Source organism: Amblyomma mixtum, chromosome 9, assembly GCF_055824585.1.
Source record: "Amblyomma mixtum isolate Tamu chromosome 9, ASM5582458v1, whole genome shotgun sequence".
Classification (NCBI taxonomy): domain Eukaryota; kingdom Metazoa; phylum Arthropoda; class Arachnida; order Ixodida; family Ixodidae; genus Amblyomma; species Amblyomma mixtum.
The window spans coordinates 13,404,850-13,431,587 of record NC_143020.1 but is presented as its reverse complement, the minus strand read 5'-3'; the positions used below and the strand labels follow the sequence as shown (position 1 = coordinate 13,431,587).

The window sequence follows — 26,738 nt, the reverse complement described above, 5'->3', positions numbered from 1 at the left end:
ATGACCTCGTTTTACCGGGACAGCGATGATAACGGAGACACAGAGAAGAGCAGCTACTACATTGTTGCCCATACCTGCCTCATGGTACTACTGAAAATATGCCTGACCTGCCTTTACCGAGCCTGCAAAGTGAGGCTGCGCTACATTGGGACGTGCATCAGTGCACAAACAAAATGCCCCAATGGGCATATACACACATGGTCGAGCCAGCCACTGGTTGGAAGAAAGCCAAAGGGGAACATTGATCTCGCCACTGCCTTGCTTTTTTCTGGTTCAAGCCCTGCAAAGACTCTAAGACTGATGCAGATAATGAAAATCAAGGCACTCAGCGAACACACGTTCTTTGATTACCAGAAGGCATACCTCTTCCCTGCGGTGAACATGGTGAGTGTGCAAGCTACCATCTTTCACTGCAGACAACCCCTAATTTAAAATATGCAACAGAAAGAAAGGTTAAAAAATCATAAATCCCACAGCCAACCTTCCTTCAGGAATTTACAGATGGCAGTACAATGCATGACTGCTTTCGGATATTAGTGTTGTTCCAAGTGATGTCAAAGTTGTATACTGTCTACTACTTAATTTCATCGCATTCACTGGCGGTACAAATACTGTTTCAATCCATTGCATGTTCAGCAAAGGATAAGGTGCACTGCTCTGGGTTAACCCATCAGAAAATGTCTACATGAACAAAAGCTCCTGCACTCCCAGCCCTGTGGTGTGACATCTTTATCAAAAGAAATAAGGCTGTCACCCACACTTCGCGCACTTTTACGTGGGAAGCTCCCAGACACCCTTAGAGCGTGTGGGTGTAGCGGTCTCGGACTCGAAGGAGCTGCCCTCGACTCAGCGTGGCAAGCTCAGCGGAGACCAGCCACCAAGTGACAAGAGGTTTTTGGGCGTTCGGTGCCCAGCTTTCGCTGGTCGCAAGCCAGAGAATGGGTCGGAGCCAGAGGTTTACAAAACAAAACAAACTTTATACAGCAAAGAGACGATACAGAGGATTTCACAGTCACTAGTACAGACACATACAAAGTGATTAACGAAACAATGCAACTCGTGCAATGTTAAACTCGAGAGAGAATACAATACAGAGGCAATATTGCACCTAAAGTGCACTAGCACAAGAGAGAGAGGTAAACAAACAAAACACAATTTGTTCACCGGGCACTGCGGCAGTCCGACGACCAGAGTTCCACGACGATGCCGTCCCGCAGACTGGCGACCGTTGCCTCGTTGGTCCGATGCTGGCCGAATGGTGTTTTCCCCGGAGTCGAACGGGCGCGCTCCGATGAAGCTTAAACGGCGGTCCGGACTGACTTGACAGCGGTCAACGTCCTTCTTTTATAGGCTCGCTCTCATGTCTGTTTGTTGTACGCGCCAAAGTAGGCGCGCACATACAAGCAGTATCTCCCGTATAGTTTCCCTTCCTTTCTCTCGCCGGCCGCGCGTCCTCATTGGTTAAAGTCAGGAGTCGTTTCGCGAAGGTTCCAGCGTGTTCTAGCGTGGCGCCGTCGTGGCGGCGTAGCCGACGTCCGAGTGCAGAGGAGGGGGACATGTCTTAGCGCACGCAAGGCCTCCCCCTCTTCCCCCCGTCAGCTGTAGAAGCGACTCGGATGTTCTAGAGGAATCTTCGTGCATGACTCATTCCCTCGGCGCACGCCTTGGCGGTGAGTGGTGGTGGAAGAGAGAGAGAGCACACGCACACAGGCTAGGCGCTCCGCGAGGGTTTCCTCCTCCCCCGTTCGTCTCGCGCCAGCGAGACGCGTCCGCGCGGCGCTGTCTTTCTTTCTTTGCTTCAAAAATGCGCCCAATTTTGTGACAAAGGGTGCCGTGAATTACTCATCGATATCCACCCAAGGGCAGCCATGCGGCTGCAAAGAAAAGCCGTATGGCTGTGCTTGGGTGGATACGAATGAGTAATTACTCCCTTCTTACAAATCTACCCCACCTTGGGGGATTCCCCTAAAACATTTGACCAAAAAGTAACCTAGTGTCAAAGCACTGAAGCTGCTGTTACCAGCTCTCACTGGCTGTGAGGATAACCTGTGTGGCGTGCAGCTACGACACCACAATACTCCTCTAGATGGTAAGACTCCTGATATCATAAAGAGCAGTACACGTAGCGTTGCTACTTTTGGCAAAGATGGGACATTCTTTAAGATTGCTGATAACCAGGGTTGCCGTTGGTGGCTACTTTGCTCCAAATTGGCTACTTTTCGACCCCGTCTGGCGGTGAAAATTTCACGTTGGCTCCTTGGCTACTTTCTGGCTACTTTGAACTTTTATTTTGGCGCATTTACTAGCCATTTTTTTTTTTTGCAATTGCATAGACAATAGTAAGCAAGAACAAAGAACAGTTATTTCCAAGGACGTTGCGCGGCATCTGGAGAAAATAACGCTAATTCAAGTGCACGGCGAAGCAAAAGGCCGCGTGGACGCTGCGCTCCATCTGGAGAAAATAACGCTCATCTAGAGTACTTTCTCCGTTAGGATCATGCATCCGAAACCATGCGTTTAGGTGCAGCCGTGTGAACGGCATGCCACCAGGAGAGGAACGAGCAGCACGGTACCGGTGAAATAACGCTTGTGTACCGCAAGGCGACAAAGCTCCTGTTTTTGTGCCTTCGGCTTGCAGACACCGGCGTCTACCATGGGATAAGACGCAAGAGCAAAGCGCACGTTTCGAGAAGAATGGAAAAAGGCCGAGCAAGAGGCCCAAAATTCCGTGTTCTTTATTTACTCTGTGTTTTTGCGTTGATTCAAAATGATATTATTTATTGTTCATTAATAAAAGTGGCTTATAATAATGGTGCTTTTCTACTTGGCTACAAATTTGGCGCCAAGATCAGGTGGCGCGGCTACTTTTGGCTACTTTTAGCTTCAGTTCTGGCTCTTTTTGAAAAATTCCCAACGGCAACCCTGCTGATAACAGTCCCTGTGCCCAGCAGTGGCAAACTAATTTTTACAAAACAGAAAGGTAGTTGGGTTATGCTGCAGTTGATGTTGGGTAGAATATCAATGAGTGCAACAGTTCATCACCTCACAGCAAACTGCACAAGTCAGGGTAGGCAAAACTTGAAAAATGTGGAAGAGAATGAACTGACATAGTCTAGCCGTGAGAGACTTTCAACCGAGCTTTAGCAATCCATTAGGCCAGCCCACTGTTCCGTGGCGAAGGCCTCCTGCCCAAGAATGCCATCTCCCAGTCCTACATCCAATTCTCACTGCTCTTCCCACTCCACACTCCTGTCTCTCTAGTTCCTAGGCCCATGCCTTTCATAAAAATCACACTCATTACATCAGCAATGCTTAATTGTTCCTCTTCCGCTCTGGCGCCTCCTGACCTAACTACCCTAAACTCCATGCTGATCTTGCACACTGTCTCTTTACTGTCCTGTCACTCTTTAGTCCCCTTTCTGTGCCCTCCTCTCACGCCCAGTTCTCTCCTGTCACCTCTGGCTGGCTTCTCATGAAGAGAATAAGCTCAGCCTGGTGCGGCAGGCATAGCACATTCTGAGCGCTTGATCTGTGCTCTCAAATAAAGTGTCTTACTACTACTGCTATCACATGGAGAACAATAGGACAAAGTTTAAAATGAAGCTGAACATTGCATTTCCCACAGGTCTGGCAAGAGCACCAAGAGAAACTGCTGGCATCCCTAGCTGATAGTGAGGTGGAACTGTGTGGTGATGGACGCTGCGACTCACCTGGCTACAGTGCAAAATTCTTGACCTATTCATTTCTGAGCCCCAGCTTGGGAAAAATAGTGCACACTGAACAAGTGCAAGTGGGAGAGGTAAGTGCCAAAATGCATTGCTATGAAGAGTAAGTAGAATTTATGATGGTGCTATGGAGCTCAGCATTAAAGCTGAATTGAATTCTAAATAAAATATTTTCAGAGTGCATGCAAATTCAGTGTACGAACATTACATTAACTCTATTATTCCCCCCCTTTTTTTTCGCGGCTTTAGCCCAGTGATGGCAGCTGTTTACAGTCACATCAACTCCTATGCTTTTCAGAGAGATGCAGTGAAGGCAAGTGGCCACATGGAGAAGGCAGGCCTTATACGAGGCCTTGCCTTCTTTTCACAAGTAGGAATCCACATCAAGTCGTTGACAACGGACAGGCACACAGGCATAAAGAAACATATGCAGCAGTGCCAGTCAATAGTGCACTACTTTGACGTTTGGCATGTAGCAAAAGGTATGGAGAGATTTTCACCTTCAAGTTAATATGTGATGTAGAGCCATGTAACGTGAAATTTACTAATAACCTACTGTAATTGCTCATACTTTTCTTGTGATACTGAAACTGCTCATTTGTGCCTTGAAATTTTTAGGAGCAACAGCACACAAATTATCCCAACAGAAGCCTTACTGGATACTAGATTTACTTCAGCATTCCTATTGCCTTTTAGGCATGAATTAAGTGAATCTATAATGTGAACGAAACTGAATACGTAGTTTCCAAGCACTAACGTTCATTTACAGCTGGAATCAATACGAAAGTGATTACTCCCAGACGAACCCACTGGGACAAAGTGCTCTACCACAGCTCATATTTAGGAGAAAAGCAAACAAAATAGATGATAATAGCTGGCTCCTTTGTCCCCACATATTTCACTGCCACTTTTTTAAAAGAAAATTAGTCATTATGCTAGAAAAAAAATGTTTTGTACAGCTGCAGTGATAGTTACCTTCTTGGTGGAGGTGCTTTCGATCCCCCTGGCCACAGCTCCTCGTATTTCTGCGCCAGAAACCTGGATTTGCGCAGTGGACGCCATCTCCCCGAACTCACACCACCGACTGCCACAGTAAGCATGGCTTCCCAGGACGCATCTCCCGCTCCGGACACTCCAGCTGCCCACATGGTCTTAACCAAAATCAGCCATCCGCCTATTTTTAACGGCGAAGACAAGACGGATGTTGAAGATTGGCTCGACGAATACGAAAGATGCGGCAACAATAACCGTTGGGATGCTAGCATAATGCTCGCAAACATCATCTTTTATCTCGCGGGAACTGCGAAGACCTGGTTTACCAACCACGAACAGGAGATGCCTACTTGGGACATCTGCAAGCAAAAACTTAAGGACTTCTTCGGCAAGCCAATTGGGCGAGCTCTCGCAGCCAAAAACGACCTGGCTACTCGCGCTCAATCGTCAACCGAATCTTACCTTGCCTACATACAGGACATCCTCGCCCTCTGTCGAAAGGTAAATACCTCCATGACCGAAGCTGACAAAGTGGGCCATATACTTAAGGGTTTCGCCGATGACGCATTCAATATACTTATCTGCAAAGACTGCTCTACGGTGGACTCAGTCCTGCAAGTGTGTCGCCGTTTCGAACAGGCGAAGCAGCGCCGCATCATCCATCGGTTTGCGCGCCTTCCCAACACGGCGACTACATCCTCATGCGACGATCTGCCCACTTTGCAGCAGCCTTCAAGTCAGAATAACCTCACTACCATCGTCCGCAGGGAAATCGAGGCCTTGACTCCTGTTCCACTTACAACACCTCCTGCAGAGGCAACAATAGCTATGATACAGGCTGTTGTCCGCCAAGAATTCGCGAATGTGGACCTCGTTTGCAATCCTACCACGCCACCCCCTGCACTACAGCCAATACCAGTGGTTGCTGCTGCTACGACAACCCCGTCATACACACCGCCCTACACACCGCGCTACACCACCCGCAATCCTGCGGAGTGGCGCACGTCTGACAACAGGCCTATTTGCTTCGTCTGTTGTCGGGCTGGCCATACGTCCCGCTATTGTCGCAGCCGCCCGGCTCCCCCCTCTCACCCCTACTACAGCCCTGTCCGCCATGACTATTATGCACCGCGGCGCGTTTCTGTCACCTCAGCACAGCATCGTGCCGAAAACATTGAGCAAGTCCGTCGTCCTAGCCGTTCGCCATCGCCACAGGCCCACCGTTCCCGATCACCTACTCCTCGCCGCAGCTTGTCCCCAACGTACCAAGACCCCTACTCGGGAAACTAGGCGACGCAGCGCCCGGACGTGACGCTGCGTTACCGACCCGGACAGCCAACTGTGTCTCGACCATCGCACCACGCCGCAACCTGATCAATGTCCTCGTAGATAGAGTCCCTGTGCCCGCTCTCATTGACACTGGAGCCCATATTTCAGTCCTTAGTTCGTCGTTCAGCCAGCGCCTCAAAAAAGTTCTTACGCCCGCTAACACCTCTACAGTTCGTGTTGCTGACGGAAACACTGCTGCCATCATCGGAATGTGCACTGCGCGCGTTAGCATCGCCGGCCACCACGTCCCTGTGCTATTCGCCGTCCTTACTACTTGTCCTCAAGACGTCATTTTAGGCCTAGACTTTTTAACAGCCCAATCCGCTCTCATCGACTGTTCCTCCGGACTTCTGCGCCTAGCCCTGCCCCATTGTGTTCACGACCCTAGTGCTGACCATTCCCAGCCTCGCCTCCGCTCCAGTACATTTACTCGCCTACCTCCCGAGGCGGCAGTATACGTGCCCATGTCACCTTTTCCCTCCCTTCCTGACGGCGACTACGTTGTCAACCCCATCACCGACGTCATTCTAATACACAACATCGCCCTACCTCATAACATTGTACACGTCGAGAACAACCTCACCTACATTCCCGTACTCAACTTCAGCATGTCCTCGCAAGTTCTCCCGGAGGGCATTTGCCTTGCCGAGCTGTCACCTTTGTCCACATTTACTATTTCTGCAGTGCTGTCCGACCGTCGCGCCGAGGTACCTGCACAGCCTGCCTCGTCACATAGTCCGGAGGACCGCATCTCAGCCATGGTTGCCTCTGACCTGCGTCCCGAATATGCCAGTGCCCTTGCCAGCCTTTTGCGGTCGTACAGCGACATTTTTGATTTCGGTCATGGATCCCTGGGCCAAACGTCCGTCGTCACACATCGCATAGATACTGGAGATGCCCGCCCTGTTCACCGACGGCCTTACAGAGTTGCTCTTTCAGAACGCCATATCATTCAGGAAGAAGTGGACAAAATGTTGGCCAGCAACATTATTGAGCCGTCGAGCAGCCCCTGGGCGTCTCCGGCAGTACTTGTCAAAAAGAAAGACAACAGCTGGAGGTTTTGCGTAGATTATCGACACCTCAACAAGATAACAAAGAAAGACGTGTAACCTCTTCCTAGGATCGATGACGCCCTCGACTGCCTGCATGGTGCCAACTACTTCTCCTCCATCGATCTCCGTTCTGGATATTGGCAGATCTCTGTTGACGAACGAGATCGTGAGAAGACGGCTTTTGTCACCCCGGATGGACTCTACCAATTCAAGGTGATGCCTTTCGGCTTATGTAATGCCCCTGCGACCTTCGAGCGCATGATGGACTCCTTACTATGCGGGTTCAAATGGACCACATGTCTGTGCTACCTCGATGACGTCATCGTATTTTCATCAACCTTTGAGGGCCACCTCCATCGTCTTTCGGCTATTCTTGGCGTCTTCCGACGAGCTGGCCTTCAGTTGAACTCCAAGAAGTGTAGCTTTGGTCGCCGGGAACTCAAGATCCTCGGACATTTGGTCAACACCCATGGCATACAGCCGGACCCCGACAAAATTCGCGGTGTAAGTGGTTTTCCTATACCGAAATCTAGCAGCGACGTGCGTAGCTTCCTCGGACTTTGCTCATACTTCCGGCGATTTGTACCAAACTTCGCGGAAATCGCCCGTCCACTCACGCAGCTTCTGAAAAAAGAGGTCTCCTTTTCCTGGGGCCACGAACACTCGGCCGCCTTCGCCGCTCTTATTGCCCACCTCACCCGTCCGCCTGTGTTGGCTCACTTCAATCCATCAGCACCCACAGAAGTACTCACCGACGCAAGTGGTCATGGCATTGGTGCCGTTCTCGCACAACGTCAGCTCGGCTCCCCTCGCGTCATCGCCTATGCCAGCCGACTCCTCTCTAAGGCCGAACAGAATTATTCCATCACTGAACGTGAGTGCTTAGCCCTAGTCTGGGCCATTACGAAGTTCCGCCCTTACTTGTATGGGCGGCCATTCACAGTAGTCAGTGACCACCACGCCTTGTGTTGGCTTTCTACACTCAAAGACCCTACTGGCCGCCTTGGACGTTGGGCCTTGCGCCTTCAGGAGTACAATTTTTCAGTAGTTTATAAGTCTGGCCAGTTGCATCGAGACGCCGATTGCCTGTCCCGTCATCCAGTCGACCCGCCAAGCCAACCTGAATGTGACAATGACGATTTCGTGCTCTCTATTTCTGACTTTTCCAACATTTACCGTGAGCAACGCCAGGACCCTCAGCTTCGCGAAATTATCAGTCGCCTCTGCGCCGATCGCCATGACCCTGCCCTTCGTTTGTTTGTGCTCCCGACGGCACCTTATACCGGCACAATATGCGACCTGATGGCCCTGACCTTCTACTAGTCGTCCCTCAGCACCTACGCAAAGCCGTCCTTGAACAGCTTCACGACGTTCCGACAGCGGGTCATCTAGGCATCTCTCGCACATATGACAGTGTGCGCCGTCGGTTTTTTTGGCCAGGCCTCTACCGCACAGTCCGCCGATACGTGGCTGCTTGTGACCGCTGTCAACGCCGGAAAAAGCCATTAGTTTTACCAGCTGGACTTCTGCAGCCGATCGACATCCCCATAGACCCATTTTCTCGCGTGGGTCTGGACCTTCTAGGGCCTTTTCCGCTATCCGCATCGGGGAACAAATGGATTGCGGTGGCCACTGATTACACCACACGCTACGCGGTCACACGAGCAATACCAACCAGTTGTGCAACCGATGTCGCTGCTTTCCATGGAGCGCCCCGCCAACTGCTCACCGACCGTGGCCGTTGCTTTCTTGCGCGTATAGTCGACGAGATCCTACGGTTGTGCAACGTTCGTCATTCTTTCACGACTGCCTACCATCCACAGACGAACGGGCTTACCGAACGCCTTAACCATGGCCAGGATTCTGGTTCATGCGCCCCTAGTTCACAAATCTGCCACCACGCGCCGCATGAAGTTGAGCTCCTCCTTCTCCTCTTACATTCCTCCTTCCTGGATTGGGGGAGAGATGCCTTCACCTTCCCGCATTCTCCACTTTGTGTGCGCTCCCCTCACGTGAACCCAGCTTTTCGGGGCCCCGGCAGAGTTTCTCTTTATTCTTTTGTCACCCAGCGTACTCAAGGCGCGCTGATTGTGTCGCTCCCCTACTCGCTCCCTTCTTTGCTGGGGTGAAAGAAAAGAAGCCGGACCGTGGCTAGTGCGGTGTACGCATGCCAACTTCGTCAAAAAATTTGGGGGTGGTTTAGCCCTGCTAACTACGAAATATTTTTCGAACGCAAGTTTTTCATGTGGTCCCGACGCGCTCGCTCGTGAGCGAGCGCGTCGAGACCGGCCGTGCTATGCTTTGGTTGTTTGCTTTGAGAGGTTGAGTCGTGCCACACGAATGCGTACTTTAATCAAAAGTGCTCCCATCGGAATGAGGCTATACCATGGGATGCTGCATAAAGTGCGACAAGAAAGCGCGCCCGGGGTGGATAGAGGAGATTACAAGGACTCTTTTGCGTGATAGGTACATTTTTTATTAAGCGCGTACAGTGACCACATATGCATAAGTGACACTGATATTGCGTACGCATTAACAATACAAAAGCAATGAAACTTCCAGGGACACTCGTTCAAGCAGTGAAATGCGTAATTCCCGACGCTCATACTTAGAGCTCACTCACGAATACTTGTATGTGGCTCTTACTCTGTGCATTAAACATATTAAAATCGTGTATTAATCACTGCATTTCAACACTCATGTTATTGACCTCGATAGCAGTCAGCTCTTCGAAACTTCTGTCGATGTGGTGAAAATGCAGTACGAATGCTTTGAGTGAGCAAGTGCTTCAGTATAATAAGCGGCAACACCTGATGCTGCGCTTCATGCTTGTTTCACTGACTCATTGTGCGCGGTACGTGATTTATCCAATGTAACAATTAGTAGTGTGGTAGTTCACATTTTTTCTAGGTTGGTAAAGTGCCTCCGATGATTATTCGTTCACCGTCGATAAGGGCTTTACCACTGCTGCAAGCGATGGTAGTTTTGGAAAATATTCCAGTGGTGTACGCAAACTACGAAGAGCTAAAGAAGACTTCATAGAACGGCATGCTGGGAACTATTCCGAAGCGTTTCCCGTCTGTTCGGCAAGAAACTACGCCTTTACCCAGAGCAGCACTCAAGAGTCAAACCTTAGTTAAATGTTGTTGATTACGATTTAAATTTCTTGAGAAATGAAGAGAAGTTATTTTTAGATAACACGACGTTTAAAAGCTGACTGGGTTTCTCAAGCGCGGCGGCTTGGCGCTCCACCCCGCCCGCTTGTGCAGTGGGCCGCTCGCGCGATCCATTAGCGAGAGGACGCTACGTGCGCGCGGCCCTGAATATGCAGTGAATTTACCCGTCACGGATGCGAATACGTGCAACAATACCTAGGCGCTCGCACGCGAGTGGCGCGAACATATAATTTTTTTTTTTCATTTTGCATATGTTGTGCAAAGCTACCCCTGCCTTTTTTCTCTGTCGCTCCGCTACGTACTTCTCGCTATCCTCTCCCTTTGCCTTTAATTACACCGGCGCAGCTCCAATGTTTGAGGTCATCATCATCACCATCAGCCTGACTACACCCACTGCAGGGCAAAGGTATTAGATAGCAATCACCGCGGCCGGCAACATTTTTAATTTCGTTATTGTATTTTTGTCAGCTGTTGTTGCCTCTGGCAAACCACTGCTACTACTACTACTTCTTCAAGAGCCGCCGCGCTGGCTCAGTGGCTATGGTGCTCGGCTGCTGGCCCGAAAGACGCGGGTTCGATCCCGGCCGCGGCGGTTGAATTTCTTTGGAGGAGAAATTCGAGGCCTGTGTACTGTGCGATGTCAGTGCACGTTAAAGAACCCCAGGTGGTCGAAATTTCCGGAGCCCTCCACTACGGTGTCTCTCATAGCCTCAGTCGCTTTGGGACGTTAAACCCCATAAACCATAAACCATAAACTACTTCTTCAAGGAGGGACTGCAGGCGAGTTGCATGCAGGTTCTTTTTAAGCCCACAAACGCGGGTTAAGAAGAGGGAGCCATTTCCAGGGAACGATTAACATTCCCCCGCGACTTTTAAATCAGCAAGGGCAGCAGTTTGGGTATGTTGGTTACTCATTTGCATTTGTGATGGAACAGCGCAAAAACCGGTGTCCCGGTGTTTTACTCTGTTCCATCACACACACAAAAAAAATTAACTGTGCCATGACTTAGGGCCGTTTCACATGCATGCGATTCTCGCCTGCGACGCTGTGACTGTTGCCGCGGCCACGGCCGGTCTCGAGGCGCGCGTGTCGAGACCGCCGCGGCAACAGCTCCCACGTGACATCACGTCACGCGCCGTCTCGGCATGGGGTCACGTGGGAGCTGTTCCCGCGGCGTAATCAAAACTGTTTATTCTAATCACTACATACGAAATATTGCCTTGCATCTAAAAACACGCTGGCCATAACATCGTCAACACATTCCGTGCAGCCTTTCTGTCGCGTTTAATCGTGGGTTGCCTATGCAAACATCGACCAACATTGCGTGTCCCTCCGACCGAATTCGCTGGGTACGCGTTGCATGTGAAAGCACTGTGCGAAAATCGCACTGCGGCGTCACCGACTAGGCCGACTATAATTCGTTCTGCGCAAGTCTGGCTCGGACTCGAGCACAATGGTTATGTTGAAGTCAGTCCTGTTGACAGACGCCTCGAAGGGCTAGGCCACCGCGCTTCGCTCTACGTTCATTTGTTTGACGTAAGCATTGTGCTGCTTCACCTTACCCCCATATTTCACAGCCTACGACACCAAGCACTTGAAGCAAGGTATTATATACCACGCCTTAGGCCTTTTCTTTAGGATGACTGTCTTTGGGACGGTGGAGGAGGCGTCCGATAATGGTTGCCGGCTTGTGTGTAGTTTACATCCCTTCCTTTTTGAGAATACTGGCCAAGGTTTCGCTGACTTCGTCTTAATCAAAACTTGCTTGCATTTCACTGTACCCTTCGGACATGACTTTTTGGCAGTGTTCTTCCCACAAAGGCTACAAGAACAAGACGCACTGTTCGCAACATCAAACCCTACTGAAAAAAAGGTCTATGATGCAATAACCTCATAGAGGCTTCATCATAGAATATCGTGCAATTTTTATGATATATCATACAATTTGTATGATATTCTGTGACATCTCTATGATGACTGTGATTTTACAGAAATGTATGACATTTCTATGATAATTTTCTATGATTTGTATGATAAGTATATGATATTTGTATGACAAACTGTATGAGTTTATTGCATCATACAACTTTCCCCAGCAGGGAACTGATGAAGAAGGGGGAGGTGTAGTATCATGAAGGGCGAAGGATGATGTGACTCATGTGAGCTGTTGCATAGGTAGGGAGAAATTGGTGTTATTTTTTAAGAGCGGTTACTTTGCAACGGGGGATCGGTCGTGGGTGGTAAGGGGGCGGGAGAGAAAATGACAGTAGGGGGGTCTCCTGTTGTGCCTTTGCCTGCCTTTCTTTTTTCCTCCTTTTCCCGTGGTTGCTTCTGGAGTGCGCTGTTTTTCTGCTCCCTACAGTGAAACAGGACGGAGTCAGCGCCTCTGCGAAAACGGCCCGGAAAGGTCTCATACATGAACGCACTCTTGTCTCTAGGCTGTCATAAAAAAAAAAAACTTACAACCCGTAATGTGTCAGTCCTGGCGAAGGGTCACTCCATGCGCGAAAGAAATCTCCCAAAAATGACATCAGAGCTTTTGCAGAGGATCAGTTACATTCTTTAATGCCTTCCACCAGCTTTGTTAAAAGCAGAGCGCGTGGTCATGGCGTGGTACGAAGAGTTGCACAAAAACAAATTTCGGACGATTTAGCGCGGTTACTCCACATGCGCAGGTGCACCCGCACTCCGGTTTTCACTGCGGTTGCGGTGTTCGGATCCATTGCGCACGGATGCTGTTGAAGAAATGATATCCAAAACACAGCGCAAGAGACTGGTAGTTTAGGATGCGGGATGCTCGGTTGCGGCGATGTAGTTGTCTAAAATTGATCTGTTCGCTCTGGCCCGGGTTCGAAACCCACTCGCGGCCGTAAAACATTTTCGATTATTTTATTTCAGGTGAAGAAGGCTTCAGACATACAGACAGACCACGTCGAAATCGAGAATTCAAGCCTTAGTGCCGCACCAAAAAATGCGACCCCGTCAGCTGGCTGTTGTTTTCCCAGTTTGTGGAGGTGGCGGTTGATAAAAAAACGGCCGCTCGATGGAACCGCATCACCGAGTGGCCGTGGTTCTCGTCTGCTCACTCACTGAAAAATACGGCCCGCTGAAAGGCTTTTCCTAGAGCCTTTACTTCGTTCCTTCTCATTGAACGTGCGTGCGCTGTGTTATTATGGCTTGTGTGCAGTATCAAATAAAACAAACCATTGTGAACGGACGAGACCTTTCAGCGGCCACGTAATTGGTGAAAGCTTCAAAAACCGCGTGTTCTCGCCTTGTGTGGCTAGAAACCAGTCGAATGTAGCAAACTTTCCGTTTCTCCAGAGATCATCTGGCGACGACAAAGCGTCGAGGCTCCAATGTCACTATATCAAAAACAAAAAGAAAACGCTCAGAGTAGAACACAAAAATCACAGGACGTGATTACCACTGTAGAACGCGAGATTTCAGGTGATGAAATTCGTATTTCTTATTGCCATTTATTTTCATATTGCTTTCAATACGCATGGCCTCACTATTCTTTCACTCGTGATGTAACTGTGCTCGTACCTCTCAGACGTCAACGCCAACACTGACGATGTACAACCAAGAAACATGCCCTCAACAGCTGTCGATGTTCATACGTCGCAGAGCGTGCACTGAGAATGCAGACAACGAAGGCAGCTCCGTGGAAGATACCCGCTTTCGATGTGGGTCGCTTGGCGGCCTTGATGTCCGCTGACGCACCCTAGCATACTCTCGACGTGCCTGCATTCATTGTGTCTGAAGTGAATGGACAACTTGCAGAATTGCAGGAAAGCTTATTTACTTGAAGGTCTCTTCAAACCAAGAACCCTCGTTCACAGACCGCGTTTCCACTTCCTGCTCGGCTGGCTCAAGGGGTTAGCGCAAAGGGGGATGAGTCAGTAGCCCTCCATTGTATCGTTCTTGGAAGAAGGTGAGGGGGGCTTCTTACTAATATGCCGGAACCTGAAGCTTCGACGCACGCCTCCAGCCATCGATATATTGTAAAAAGAAGTTGCCAAAAGGTTACCATGATGCGTTCTCTTGACAAGTACCTGTCCCGACCCACTCCTCACATCCTTTCCACAACTTCTGTCTTATTTTGACAAAGGGACATCTCCCCCCTCATTTTTCGAACGAGAATGTTCGGTTGAAAAATTGTTGAGAGCACTCGATATGCTGAAAGTGTGCTCCAAGGGCCCTTCTTTGGCGTACGCACTCAAGGTGGGCGCTCTTGGAATACCACAGAACCGGTATAAGCATGCGCACTATAGGAGACATCATCGGACCACCACCGGAACGCACGGGCGCTCGCGCACGCGTAGGAAGCGGGGTCCGGTTTACGACATTCGGAGGACAGCGGGGCTCTCGGCGACTCTTTTCTTTATGGCTTGAAGCTCTATCAGGTTCCCAGAACTTTTCGCGGTTCGAGTTGCCTTTCAGAGCACCCAACCTCTTTTCTTCACGGCTCGAAATTACTTCCGTCGGCTTAAGAGGGGGAGCCAGCCAGCACCAAGAACATACAGGTGCATGCCCTTTTTCGGCGCCCGTTCGGCGTACGCCGTCGCTGTACTGCTTGCAGCATCGGTTCATGTTTGGTAAACTTCGGTATGCCAGGCACTCGGGCAAGTGGTTTGTCAGCGGAACGTTTTATCATATCCGTTTTAGAAGCCGCGCAGCAGCTGCGTGAAAGTGTGGAAGTTAAGCTGAAAACGATCTGGCTCCCGTGAGAAAGTCGGAAAGAGGAAAACATATTGCGTTAGAGCTGCGCTGGCTGGACTGTACAGAACAAAGACCCACACGTACTGGTAGTACACGAATCCGTGTAGGCCGGTTTATTGAAGTGAGCGTAGTTCTAACATTGCAATCGCACCAACTAACCCTGTTACAAGTAGAGATGCCGTGTTTTCGGTATCCGTTAAACTCCGTTGAACTCCGAAAACTGACCCCCGCGGCATTTTGATATGAATGCTGGAAAACCAATAAACACTGATTTTCAGCCGTCCTTGAAGAAAAGAATGCCAGTTTCAAGTGAAGAAATGTACTCTACTTTTTTTTTTCTCTAGTTCACCCGGAACACAGCCACACTGAACTGTCCTTGGTACCATTCCTTTCAATCGAAACCAAATTCTGTTGTCGCGTTCCTTTGTCTTCTCTTTACCAGCGTGACGGTTTTCAAGTGTGTAGGTCAGGCATAAGTTTCCTGTAACGAGGAACGCAACAGGACATGAGAGTACCCAGGACAAGCTCCCCACCCGACAAAATCTTCTGCTCTTTCCGCTCAGCAGTGCTTACAGGCTCCAGGGGAATACGGCGGGATTTTCACATTGCCTGCACGTCTCTATCATTGCCAGTTTGGCAACTTGCCACTGCGGTTCCCCTGAGAGCTGGTACTTTTTTTTTAGCGTTCATTCATGTTCTTGGTTTCTGGAGAGCAATCAAACAAAAGGTGAAAAGCTCGAGAGCCTGCTAGCAGTACTCGCTACCCCCAAGACATGACTGTATATATAGTTTTTGTGAAGTGTAATCACGTGGTATAGAATATCGAAGCAATAAACACCGCAATAAAATCATTGGAATCAGAGGAGGCACTTGTCTGCCGCGTGTACTCAATCCTGGTTCATCTAGCCTGCACCTTCACTGGTCAATACCTTCCTGAATGGTCAGCGTTTGGTGCGAAGACCGATATATTCGCTACTCGACAAGCTATGAAGTCCGCGAGAAATATATGCGCAGCTTCCGCGAAAACTCACTTGATAGCGATGACTTCTGGCATTGCAAGTTGTGGACCCGTCTATAGAGCAAGAATTGATGACAAAGAAGTCTTTAATGGATTATTTTCGCCTGTTGTGAGCTCTGCAGACCACCCGTTTTTGAAAGAAGGATCTCAGAATAATCGCTGTTCAAAATTACATCTGCTGACGTTTGCTTTCACAGCTTATGGAGAGCGCGCTGTAAAGAATGGCCGGTCTTGTTAAAACCATCTCTTGATTTTCTTGCCATCCCCCCATCAAGCGCAAATGTAAAACGTGTGCTTTCTGACCGCATTCCTCCGATGGCTGACAAATCTCTCAATGTACTTGTCCATTTTTTTTTCACTACGTGTAAGTATAACATTTTATACTCTTTAAAGCCTTATAGTTCCATTACGAGAAAATCCGACGCCGTGCGTTCGTCGTTCCAAGTATTTGCGTGTGTATGTACTACATACACTACAGACAATCCAAGCGATGCCATCACTGGCAGAGGCTCAATGCGGTGGCAGTATTCCCAACTACATTCGCGCCAAAATTTTGAATAACCTTACGTCGTACAGCGTTCCGTTGCTGTCATAGCATTTCTCTTTTATTTTTACTCGTTTGGGCATTAATTCATTGGGTAGGGTGTTTGGTATGTGTTTAATAAAAAAATTCAGGTGCGTTATATTTTCTCCAGTAACTATACAGCCGCTTTACAACACCTATCCCGATAAACGCCGGTTTCTCTCCGGCATTGAAAGTAGAAAGCGAAAATCATCGAACCAAAGAGAAAATATAAACACCATATAACCCCCAAATGAAAAAAAAAGAAATACTGAAAACACGGAACCCTAGGTTTTTTGTGAAACGCCTTAGCAACGAAATAAAGCACCCAAGCGCTTTCCAAGAGGCGCCATATGGTGCGTGTGTCATTATTCCAGAGGACGAGGCAAGCACAAGGGCCCCTGCCTCATTCCAGATAGACGCAATTGCAGGCCAAATCTATTCAGGGTGTTTCACGGAACTTGAACCAAAGATTAAAAAAAAAAAAAAGTTGCTGCGTGGCTAGGTGAAACCAACGACATGTTGTTGCTCACTGTGTGGCGCTCCTCAGAGTATTTCTTATTTTCGCTTAATTAGTTACTTATTTAAGATCAATTATACATAATTTTAACGTTTACTGTAAGGGAACGTGCATTTTGTTAAGTTGTACAGGGGCGTTACGAAAGAACCGATACAGTTTTTTGTAGCAACGTACGTGGCCCTTTTTTCGAGTTTTCATGGAATGCTCGCTAAACATGAAAAAGAAAAAACACTTCATTGCGCTCTTGCGCTACTGCATTGTAGCGCTGCCAAGCGCGTTCTGAATGAAGCGTGCGCGCTCACCTTCTGAAAGTGAGCAGTCGACGCCGCTCTTAGCATAATCTTGAAAGTGCGATCAGCACATTCTTCCAGCATGGAAAGCGCACGGCGTGATCTGCCAATTTCGATAGGGCTTTTATGAGACATCGCGCAGGCAAACCAAAAAATGAAGTGAAAGTAGTGAAGTCGTGTATTCCGGGGTAGTCTTCGTTTTTTTTTTTTTGTTCATAATTTTGCAGCCCGTCGAACTACGGCCCGGCCGCTTACTTAGACACGGTGAGCGCACACGCTTCGTTCATTCAGAGCTGACTTGCAACGCGACAGTACGGTAGCGCAAGAGAGAAAACACGTGGTGTTTTCATATTTCGCGGGCTTTTTTAAAAAAAACTTGAAGAAAGAACCACGTAGAAGACACGCTCCTACAAAAAAACTTGATCGGTTCTTTCGTAACGCTCCTCTACAAGTTAACAAAAAGCGCGTTAACCTAAAGTGAATGTTTAAAATTTAGCATAATTAATCTTACCTAATTAACTAATTGATCGGAATTTATAAAATACTCTGAGGAGGACCATACGACGGGAAACACTCTGTGGGTGGTTTCACGTAGCTCTGGAACTCCATTTTTTTATCCTCGGTTTAATTTGCGTTAATCACATACTATAGTTTTTTTCAAGAGCCGATAATCTGAGTAGCTGAGAAAGTCAAAATTGTCGAATAGAACTCAAGAACCGTAATCGGCAAATTCCGCTGAAAGGAGGCCTTCCGTCAAATGCCGTCTACCGGGTTTCGCTATCGTCGTGTTTAATCTGCCTAATCCTCAGTAATCCCATTTAACGTGCAAAAACTCGTGATGACAGGCTAACAGGTGCAAGATGTCACGGCGTCATGCCAATCGGTGAAGCCATAGGGTGTATTCGTCGTACCGTTCATGAGTTGTATCCATCATCAAGCCTTCTATTCTGCGCTGGCACTTTGGTTAGCCCCGCCTGCACTTTGGTTAGCCCCCCGACGTGGTTTCCGAAGCTTCCACCAATTACGTGGCCGCAGAAAGGTCTTGCTCAACATGGCAGTGGAACAGCGACCTGATGCGATCAAAGTTTTTTTTTTTTTTTAACCGGTGGTGAGGCTTCTTAGTGTTCGCCTAGGTCCGTCTGTATGTCTGGAGTTTTCTTGACCTTAAATAAAATTAACTAAACGGAAATACCTTACGGACCGAGTGGGTTGCGAATCCGGACGGCGCGATTAGATTAGTTTTGCTGGCCACTGCATCAGACCACTACATCACTGCCTTTTGTTCTATGTACATGAAACATGTTCAAACCATATGGAAAACAGTAGCAGATCGACATGACACACCTCAGCAGCACAACACTCGCTCTTACATCACCGCAGCCGAACATCCCGTATCCTAAACTACCCGTCTCTCGCGCTGTGCTTTGGGTGTCTTCTGCATCAACTTGCAGCCGTGATCAGTGGATTCGAATATCGAAACCGCAGTGCTAACACACCTAATTCGCATTTGCCGTAGCCACGAAAAATGGACCAAAATTTGTTTTTGTGCCACTCTTTGTGCCTTGCACTGCTCTCTTCACAAAGCTGGTGGCAGTCCTGGGTAACCAGGACGCCAGAGAATGCAACTGATTCTCTCCAAAAACTCTGATGGGATTTTTGGGAAATGTTTGACCGCTTCAGTCAGGAGTGGCACATTAGCAGCTGTAAGGTTGTTTTTTTTTTTTTTACGTGAGCCGGCAAGGATGCGTTCATGCATGAGACCTTTCAGGACCGGTTTGGCAGACGCGCCAGCTTTGTCGTTCTTCAGCGTCGGAAGTAAAAAAAACAGCGCACTTTAGAAGAACGCTCGGCCTGCGGTCCACGGCTCCAGGAAAAGTAAAAGGGGAAAAAGAGAAAGGCGCAAGCAAAGGTACAGCAGGAGACAGCACCCTCTCCCTACTGCCCTTTGCTCTCTCCCCCCCCTTAACCCCGCAACCGGTCACCCACGTACCTCTTGAAAATAACGCCCATTTCTCCCTCCCTGTGTTCGTCATCCATTTAATTCTGCGAATCTTGTGTCGCGTTCTCATAGCCTTTCTGAGAGGAACATATTGTCAGAGTTGTGTCGGAAGGGTAGCGTGAAATTCAAGCAAGTTTAGGTTGAAAGCGATGCCCAATTCTTCCTTATTTATTTTAAAATCAGCGACAGCAATGCTTTAAGCATGCGGTTCGCGGGCGGTTCGGTTGTTCGATTCCCAGTGCCCCCCGGGTACCTATCGCTTTCCAATGCATACAAATTTTTTCGTGGTTTCTCTGAGGTGAATTGACTCGAAAAATGTCTTTCACCTAACCTTATGTAGAAGAAAACACTGTTCCATGGCGCTCTTTGGTGCAAGGCGGCCCTTGCACCATTAAAACTTGTCAACAAAAGAAAACATCCTTATGGGAAAAAAACGCAACGAAAACAATTCTACGCGTAGGCTAAGTACACGCCAGGAGCAAAAACGCGTATGCAATCTGCACGTAAAAGGCGTCAGCAAAACCTTGGCCAGCATTCGCGGAAAGGAAGCGGTGGAAACTGGGTACCAGCCGGTCATCATTATCAGGCGCCTCCTCCCCTGTCCCGAAGACCCGTCGTCCTACAGAAAAGATGCAAGGCGTGGTACGCAAAAACCCTGCTCGAGTGCATGGTGTCTAGAGCGGCGTTTACTTGAAGGGGTTTAGTTGAGGAATTTAGTTGAAAACCGGTTACTGGTTTCATGTAAACACCGCACAGTCGGTTCCGGGAGTCGAGGAAGTCAGTCCAGTCAACTCCGCTGCAGGGGGGGGGGGGGGGGGGTTGACTCGCTCAATCCCAACGGAAGATAGCACGTAAACCGGATAGAGACGAAGAGTTGGGTTAGCGGGAGTGGAAAGCATAAATTACGATCCTGTTTTTACGCTTGCGCCATCGCGCCTGCGAGACAGCGGTGTCGTGCCGCAATCTTGGAGGCTGCCACTGCCCTCACCCGCTGCACTGCTCGACGCTTGGTGTAGCTGCAGTTGAACCGGTCTCGACTAGCTAAAATCTAGTTCATGTAAACACGCAATCGTCGAGTCGGGCTGACCTTACACAACTTGACCCCCCGATTCGATCTACCGCAGTCCGGTTCATGTAAACGAGGCTTAGGCTGGGGACACCAACAATATGACGGAAAGAGTGAAGCAGCACAAAGCTTATGTCAAGCAAATGAACAGAAGCGCAGTGGCCGTACTTCCCAGCCATACCACCACAGGGGTGACTTTGACGGCACTATTGTGGTGGAAACCGAACCAAACTGCGCAGAAGCCTTCTACTTGAGTCATGACGGAGGAGAATGTTGAATGTTTTCTGGGAACCACTCCCTTTTCCTACATCCACGGTTTAAGCTCCGTGACCCTGCGGTCGACCTTATGTGGGCTTAAAAAAGGCTCCGCAACGCGCCCACAGTCGCACCTTCAAGAAGTAGTAGTAATCGTTCACTGACAAAAAAATAAAAAAAGGAAGCACGAGAGCTGCAGCCGGTGGAATTCACGGAATTCAGAGCCGGCGGAAGTCACAGGGAGAGGATAGCGAGGAAAAGTACGGAGGAAAGCGACCGGCAGAAAAGACGGGGAAGCTTTGTACACAATTCACAAAATACAAAAAAGTATCAAGTTCGCGCCGCTCGCAAGCTAGTGCCTAAGCATTGTTGTACACATTTACAACGCGTGTAAATTAACTGCATATTCTAGGCCGCGTGCAAGTAGCGTCCTGTCGCTAATGGACAGCGCGAGCGGCGCATTGCGCAAGTGGCCCGGATGGAGCGCCCAGCTGCCGCCTTAAAGCAGAAACAGAGCCGGCTTTGAAACGTCGTGTTATCCTACAAGAACTTATTTGGCTGGCGTTTACTTCTCAAATAAATTCAAATTATAGTCATAAAATCTTAATTGGATTTGCCTCTGGGTTGCAGCTTTGGGAAAAGGCGTAGCTTCCTGCACAGCAAATGGCAGATTTGTCAGAATAGCTCACAACATGCCGTTCTATGAACTCTTCGTTATCGCTTCACAACTTGCACACACTTTTGACATGAACGCGGAAATTAGCAGCGATTACGGCAATGGCAAAGCCCTTAGCGACGGCGGATGATCTAATAACTGGAGGCACTTTAACAACCTAGAAGAAATGCTGTGAATTACCACACTACGAATTGTTACACTGGACAAATTGCCTAATACGCACGATCAGTTAGTGAAACAGGCATGAAACGGAGCACCAGGTTTCTTGCATAGAATCCTGCAGTACTTGCAACGTACAAGCTTATGGGCATCTATATATGTACAGATGACAGGAGTACAGCAAGAAGCCAAACGAATTCGGCTTGATTGGGCTTGTACCCTTACAGAAATAGTTTTATATTCAATAAAGAGACTACAGAGGTACACTGATTTCAACGCATCCCTGCTGCATTTTGACCGCATCGCCTAAACTTTCGAAGAGCTGAACGCTATTGAGCTTTAAGATGTAGCGATTAATGCGCTAATACCTAAGTTTCGTGGCTTTGTATAGTTAATGCGCACGCATTTCCACTATCACTCATCCTCAAGTTGCCACTGTATGCGTTTGCAACAGTAAATGTGTCTGTAAAGCTCCGGAGTTTGCTTATAATCCTCTATAATACCCATACATGGCGAGCACTTTCTTGTAGCGGCCCATGTTTGTGTGCCTACATCCGATGGGGACACTTTTAATAAAAGCGCGCATTCACAAGGCGTGACTTTATCTCCTTAAAGCAAGCAAAAAAAGCGTAGACGTGCGCCTAGCCAAACGCACCAAGAGAGGGCGCCACACGTTTCTTGCCGATGCTGAGGATGCATGATGAATAGAAAAATAGCCAGGGAAAAATTCTGCCTCTTTCAAATGTAAAATACTTTACATCTATTAAAAGATGGGACATTTCGCTACCTAAAGCTCCTAGAGCAGTCCGATATATTGTAAATCATGGCAGCGGTGAGTGATCAAGTGAGGACAAGTGGGGTTTTTTTCGCGACCTCGTCATAGGCATCATGCGACCATATCTCATCGCGCAGGGTAAACGCAATATTTAAGCCACAGTGATGAAACTTTATTAAAAGAAACTTTATGAGGTATTTAACCCCTCAGGGTCAGAGCTCGCTTGTAACTGTTATGCGTGACGAGATATTGATTTTTTATTTTTCATCCCCATTCAGTTACGCGCCGCCGCGCCGCCGGCTGTCGCGAGATGGCGCGACCGGTTTTCCGAGGCGCATGGGCCGGAATCCTGGGGACGCGGACATTGACTGATATGCTGTCTATGTACGTGTCTGATGACCACTGCGACTGGGACATCACGCTGCCATTTGTGACATTTGCATACAATTCGTCGCGTCACAACACTTCCGGCTACTCCCCCTTCTATCTTCTATACGGCCGTGACCCTCTGCTTCCATTCGACAGCCTGCTCCCTCCAGTCGCCACTGCCAGCTCATATGCCCGTGACGCCATAGCCCGAGCTGACGTTGCCCGCGTTGTTGCTCGCAACCGACTCACAGCCTCCCAGCACTCCCAGAAACGTCGCTATGATTCCTGTCATCTCAACACCGAGTATTCTTGCGGCTCTCTCGTGCTGCTTTGGACCCCAGCTCGCCGCGTTGGCCTCTAGGAAAAACTTTTGCCACGATATACAGGCCCCTACCGTATTTTACGACAAGTGACTCCAGTGACATACGAAATTGTGCCCTTGCATCCCGCACGCCATACCTCCACACCTCGCACTGCGACGGTCCATGTTGCACGCCTCAAGCCGTACTACACGGACCCTGGTTTGGACGCTAGTACGCACCGGGACGGTGCTTTTTAGCCGGCGGGGTAGTGTTACATTAGGCGGTGCATGCATAAGGAAGGAAGAAGAAGAAGCTGTTGAGTTTTTGTGAAGAAGACGACGGTCGAGCAGTGTCGGCTGGTGCCTGCAGTAAACGCCTGTGGTTTTAAAGCCCTGTTTTCCGTGTCCGCTCTCTGCAATCCCAAGCGAAACTACCCCGTAACAATATTGACACTGACTGTCGTATGCACAGCTATATCCATCAGTGACAGATGCAGAGTGGAGACAAGAAAAGAGAAGATCAGGGGCTCCTTAGGACTTATGATAAAAAGCCATCAGTCTCTGAAACCAAGGAAGGCATAGGGAAATATCACCTTTTTTTCGCTGTTAGAGGAAGGGTAACATTTGCCTAACAATGCATTTCCAACAGCAAACTTCCTTTTCTTGCCCTCACCAAAATATCTATGAACTACTATTCTACAGCAGCCCTAAGCAAACACGCCACGCACCATGCGCATAAAGCCCACCTACTCACTATCATTTCGTGACAAAGAGGAGCATTTCTTTCGGCTGGACAGCTCTGAAACGTACAGCAGTGGCAGCAATGTGTGACTGGCTATGGGAAGAATACTGACAAGCTGTACGTGCTCTGTACATTTACTGTCTCGTATACATGACTCACTCAAATTCAGCACGAGCTCCTTTTCATTCTAGCATCTTTTTTTTTGGCAAGTTTTCAGCATTGTGCTCTTCCTACTGAATGAATCGTGCTGCTTAAAATACATCTGAAACTCCTAGTAAAGAGAAATTTTTGATGATTTTTCAGGGATCACGAAAAAACTGGTCGCCGCTTCAAAAAAATCTGGCTGCAGTGCTATAGGAAACTGGAAGCAAGCGATTGTAAATCACTTACACTGGTGTGCTAGTGCTTGTGGTAGGGATGGCGAGCTGCTTGCGGCAGCATGGCAGAGTCTTGTGAATCATGTGAGCAACATCCACGAAGGGCACAACCCAACAACACTAGTCCATCAGCAGAGATCTTGTGCGCCTACCGAAAGTAGTCAGAAAATAATACCACTGTTACCCCTTGCCATTCCAACAGAAATTGCACTACAACATGCAGAATGTTTTTGTGCCGTTGCATAAGAGCACAAAATGTTGTGTGTGCTTTTTTTCCAGGTTCCCTTCCACACAAGGAAGTGGAAGCCATTGTGAAAGCTGCACTGCTTCTGAAAGACATTAAGCGGCTGTCACCACAAGTACAAACTTATGGCCTGGAGGCGTTCCACAGTGTTTTGAATGGGTTCGCCCCCAAGTCAACCGCATTCACATATGAAGGCATGAGGGCTCGGTGAGTGTGCATAAGGATACATGCAGAATATATCCATCTTGTCATAGCAGTGCAGCACATAAAGCAAAAGGAAAATGTTTTTCAACGTGTCTAAAAGTCGGGTCTTATTTCTTTACCTTCCTAGCACACTCCTTGCGGCTCTTCATTTTAATGAAAATGGTGACAGGGACCAGGCAGTGAGAAGCGATGGCACGCTCATGTGGCACATAAAAACCGCAAAAGCCAGGCACGGTGCCACATTCGTCACGCCACAGAAGACAGCACCAACATTTGGCAAGTCACTGTGATTTTCATATTACATTCTTGTGTAGTTTGTGGTTGTGTGTAAAAGTGCATAGGATGCAACCGCTGCTTGTTCAAAGCCTTTACATGGCAGAACTACTCAGTCTCTAGTTTCCGCACACTGTGCGAAAAAAAAAGCACGTAAAGTCAATCAGACCAATGCCTTTGTTTATTGCAGGGTACGCAGGGGACCTACACACGAAGGTCATCGAGCTCTGTCTTTTGTACCCGAGCTTTAGAGAGGCCATGGAACATACTGAACCAAGTGTTGGCCCAGCTTATGCAAGAAATGTGCCGTCCAGGCCATCCAAGGCAGACCTGGTGGAAGCCCACAAAGCACGCTTTGCAAAGCCGTGAAGTGGCTGCTGCCCTGAAGTAGCTGTGGGAAAAAGGATCGGAAAGCCTTCAACTCATCTCCAGCATCTCGTGCCATGAAACAGTGCAAGGATATACCTATTCAAATAATTTGCGTATTTCACTACCATAAATCATTCAATGATAAATGAAGAATTTTAAATACCACTATTTTACCTTGTACATTGGCCGTAATTTTTGTTTTCTCCTTCATCTTTTTTGGCTTTTTGTCTGACGTTCTGTGGCAACCTATATTTGTTAGTGTTAGGAGAAGGTAAGTGACGCCAACCAAGTAAAATACAGGAAAAACACGACGTTTCGGGACCGGCTCGGCCCCTTCTTCACGGTGTGACTACGGGCGAGCGCAGCTTGGCTTTTTAAGCCCCTGTGTGGAGGACCTGCGGGTCAATGGCCGCAGCCCATGGACGTAGGATGAGGGGAGAGTCCCCAGGGAACGATTAACATTCTCTCGTGTTTGCTGTATGTGCCACGACTCGAGTAGAAGCCTCCTGCGTGGGTTAGCTTCCGTTTCCAATACAATGGTGCTGTCGAAGTCAATTGGGTGGTCACACCCTTCACAGTGTTCGGCCACGGCGCTGCGTTGACGATTCATGTGACGGACGTCCGCTTTGTGTTGGTTCATCCTTTCCGCGAAGTTCTTCGTTTCCCCTATGTACGACGCCGGGCAGACGGAACACGGAATTTTGTACACGACGCCCTGGGCCTTTTCTCTGGGCTGCCGGTTTTTTGGGCGGGGGAGAAGGCGACCGATAGTGCTGGTCGGTTTGTGCGTTGTCAGCACCCCTTCTTTTCCGAGAATGCGACCGAGCGTCTCGCTCACGCCTCTCACGTAGGGGATGCAAACACGTTTTCGCTTCTGGCATGCGTCTGAGGAAATAATAGACCGGATTTTGTTTTGCCTTTCTTGTTTCCTGATAATGCGCCGGATGAATGAGCTTGGGTAGCCGTTCTTTTGGAGGTCAGAAATGACTCGGTTCTTCTCCTTCCTTTTTTCTTCACTTGAGGAACATATGGAGTCGGCTCTCTTCAGTAATGACGTCACGACAGATGCTTTGTGCGGGATGGGATGGTTCGAATCGAAATGCAGGTACCGTCCTGTGTGGGTTGGCTTCCTGTGCACCGAGGACTGCAGGCCTTTGTCGTGCCTTGTAAGTAGGACATCCAGAAAAGGCAGGCTGCCCTGCTGTTCATGCTCAACAGTAAATTGTATGGCCGGTTCAACTGAATTTAGATGACTCTGGAGGTTTTCTATCTCTGAGGTTTTCACCACACAAAAGCAGTCGTCTACATAACGGAGGAATAACTTTGGCTTGGGATTAAAGGAGGAGAGGGCCCGGCTTTCGACGTCTTCCATGGTTAGGTTAGCCACTGTGACTGAAATTGATGCCCCCATAGCAGTTCCGGTTGTTTGCTTGAAAAATTCTCCGTTGTAGGTGAAAAAGGTACTGCGCAGACAGAGGTCGAGAAGGCGACATACCTCATCGACGTTGAGTGGAGTTCTCTCGTGCAGCGTTTGGTCG

General features: G+C 48.6%; 1 protein-coding gene across 1 annotated transcript; it reads left to right on the top strand.

Moving 5' to 3' along the window:
- On the top strand, positions 1–25,200 carry LOC149328358 (uncharacterized). The gene is made up of 7 exons (XM_089558968.1): positions 1–384; positions 3,626–3,799; positions 4,024–4,207; positions 24,037–24,252; positions 24,390–24,561; positions 24,686–24,834; positions 25,022–25,200. The coding sequence occupies exons 1-7, from the start codon at positions 1–3 to the stop codon at positions 25,198–25,200; spliced, it is 1,458 nt and encodes a 485-aa protein (XP_089415094.1).
- The last annotated feature ends 1,538 nt before the right edge of the window (positions 25,201–26,738 follow it).

Bases quoted from the DNA above. Each gene is read 5' to 3' on its own strand.
- LOC149328358 (XM_089558968.1), top strand. From the start codon at position 1: ATGACCTCGTTTTACCGGGACAGCGATGATAACGGAGACACAGAGAAG. The intron at 3,800-4,023 runs GTAAGTGCCAAA...TATGCTTTTCAG, and splicing joins AACAAGTGCAAGTGGGAGAG to AGAGATGCAGTGAAGGCAAG. The intron at 4,208-24,036 runs GTATGGAGAGAT...ATGATTTTTCAG, and splicing joins CGTTTGGCATGTAGCAAAAG to GGATCACGAAAAAACTGGTC.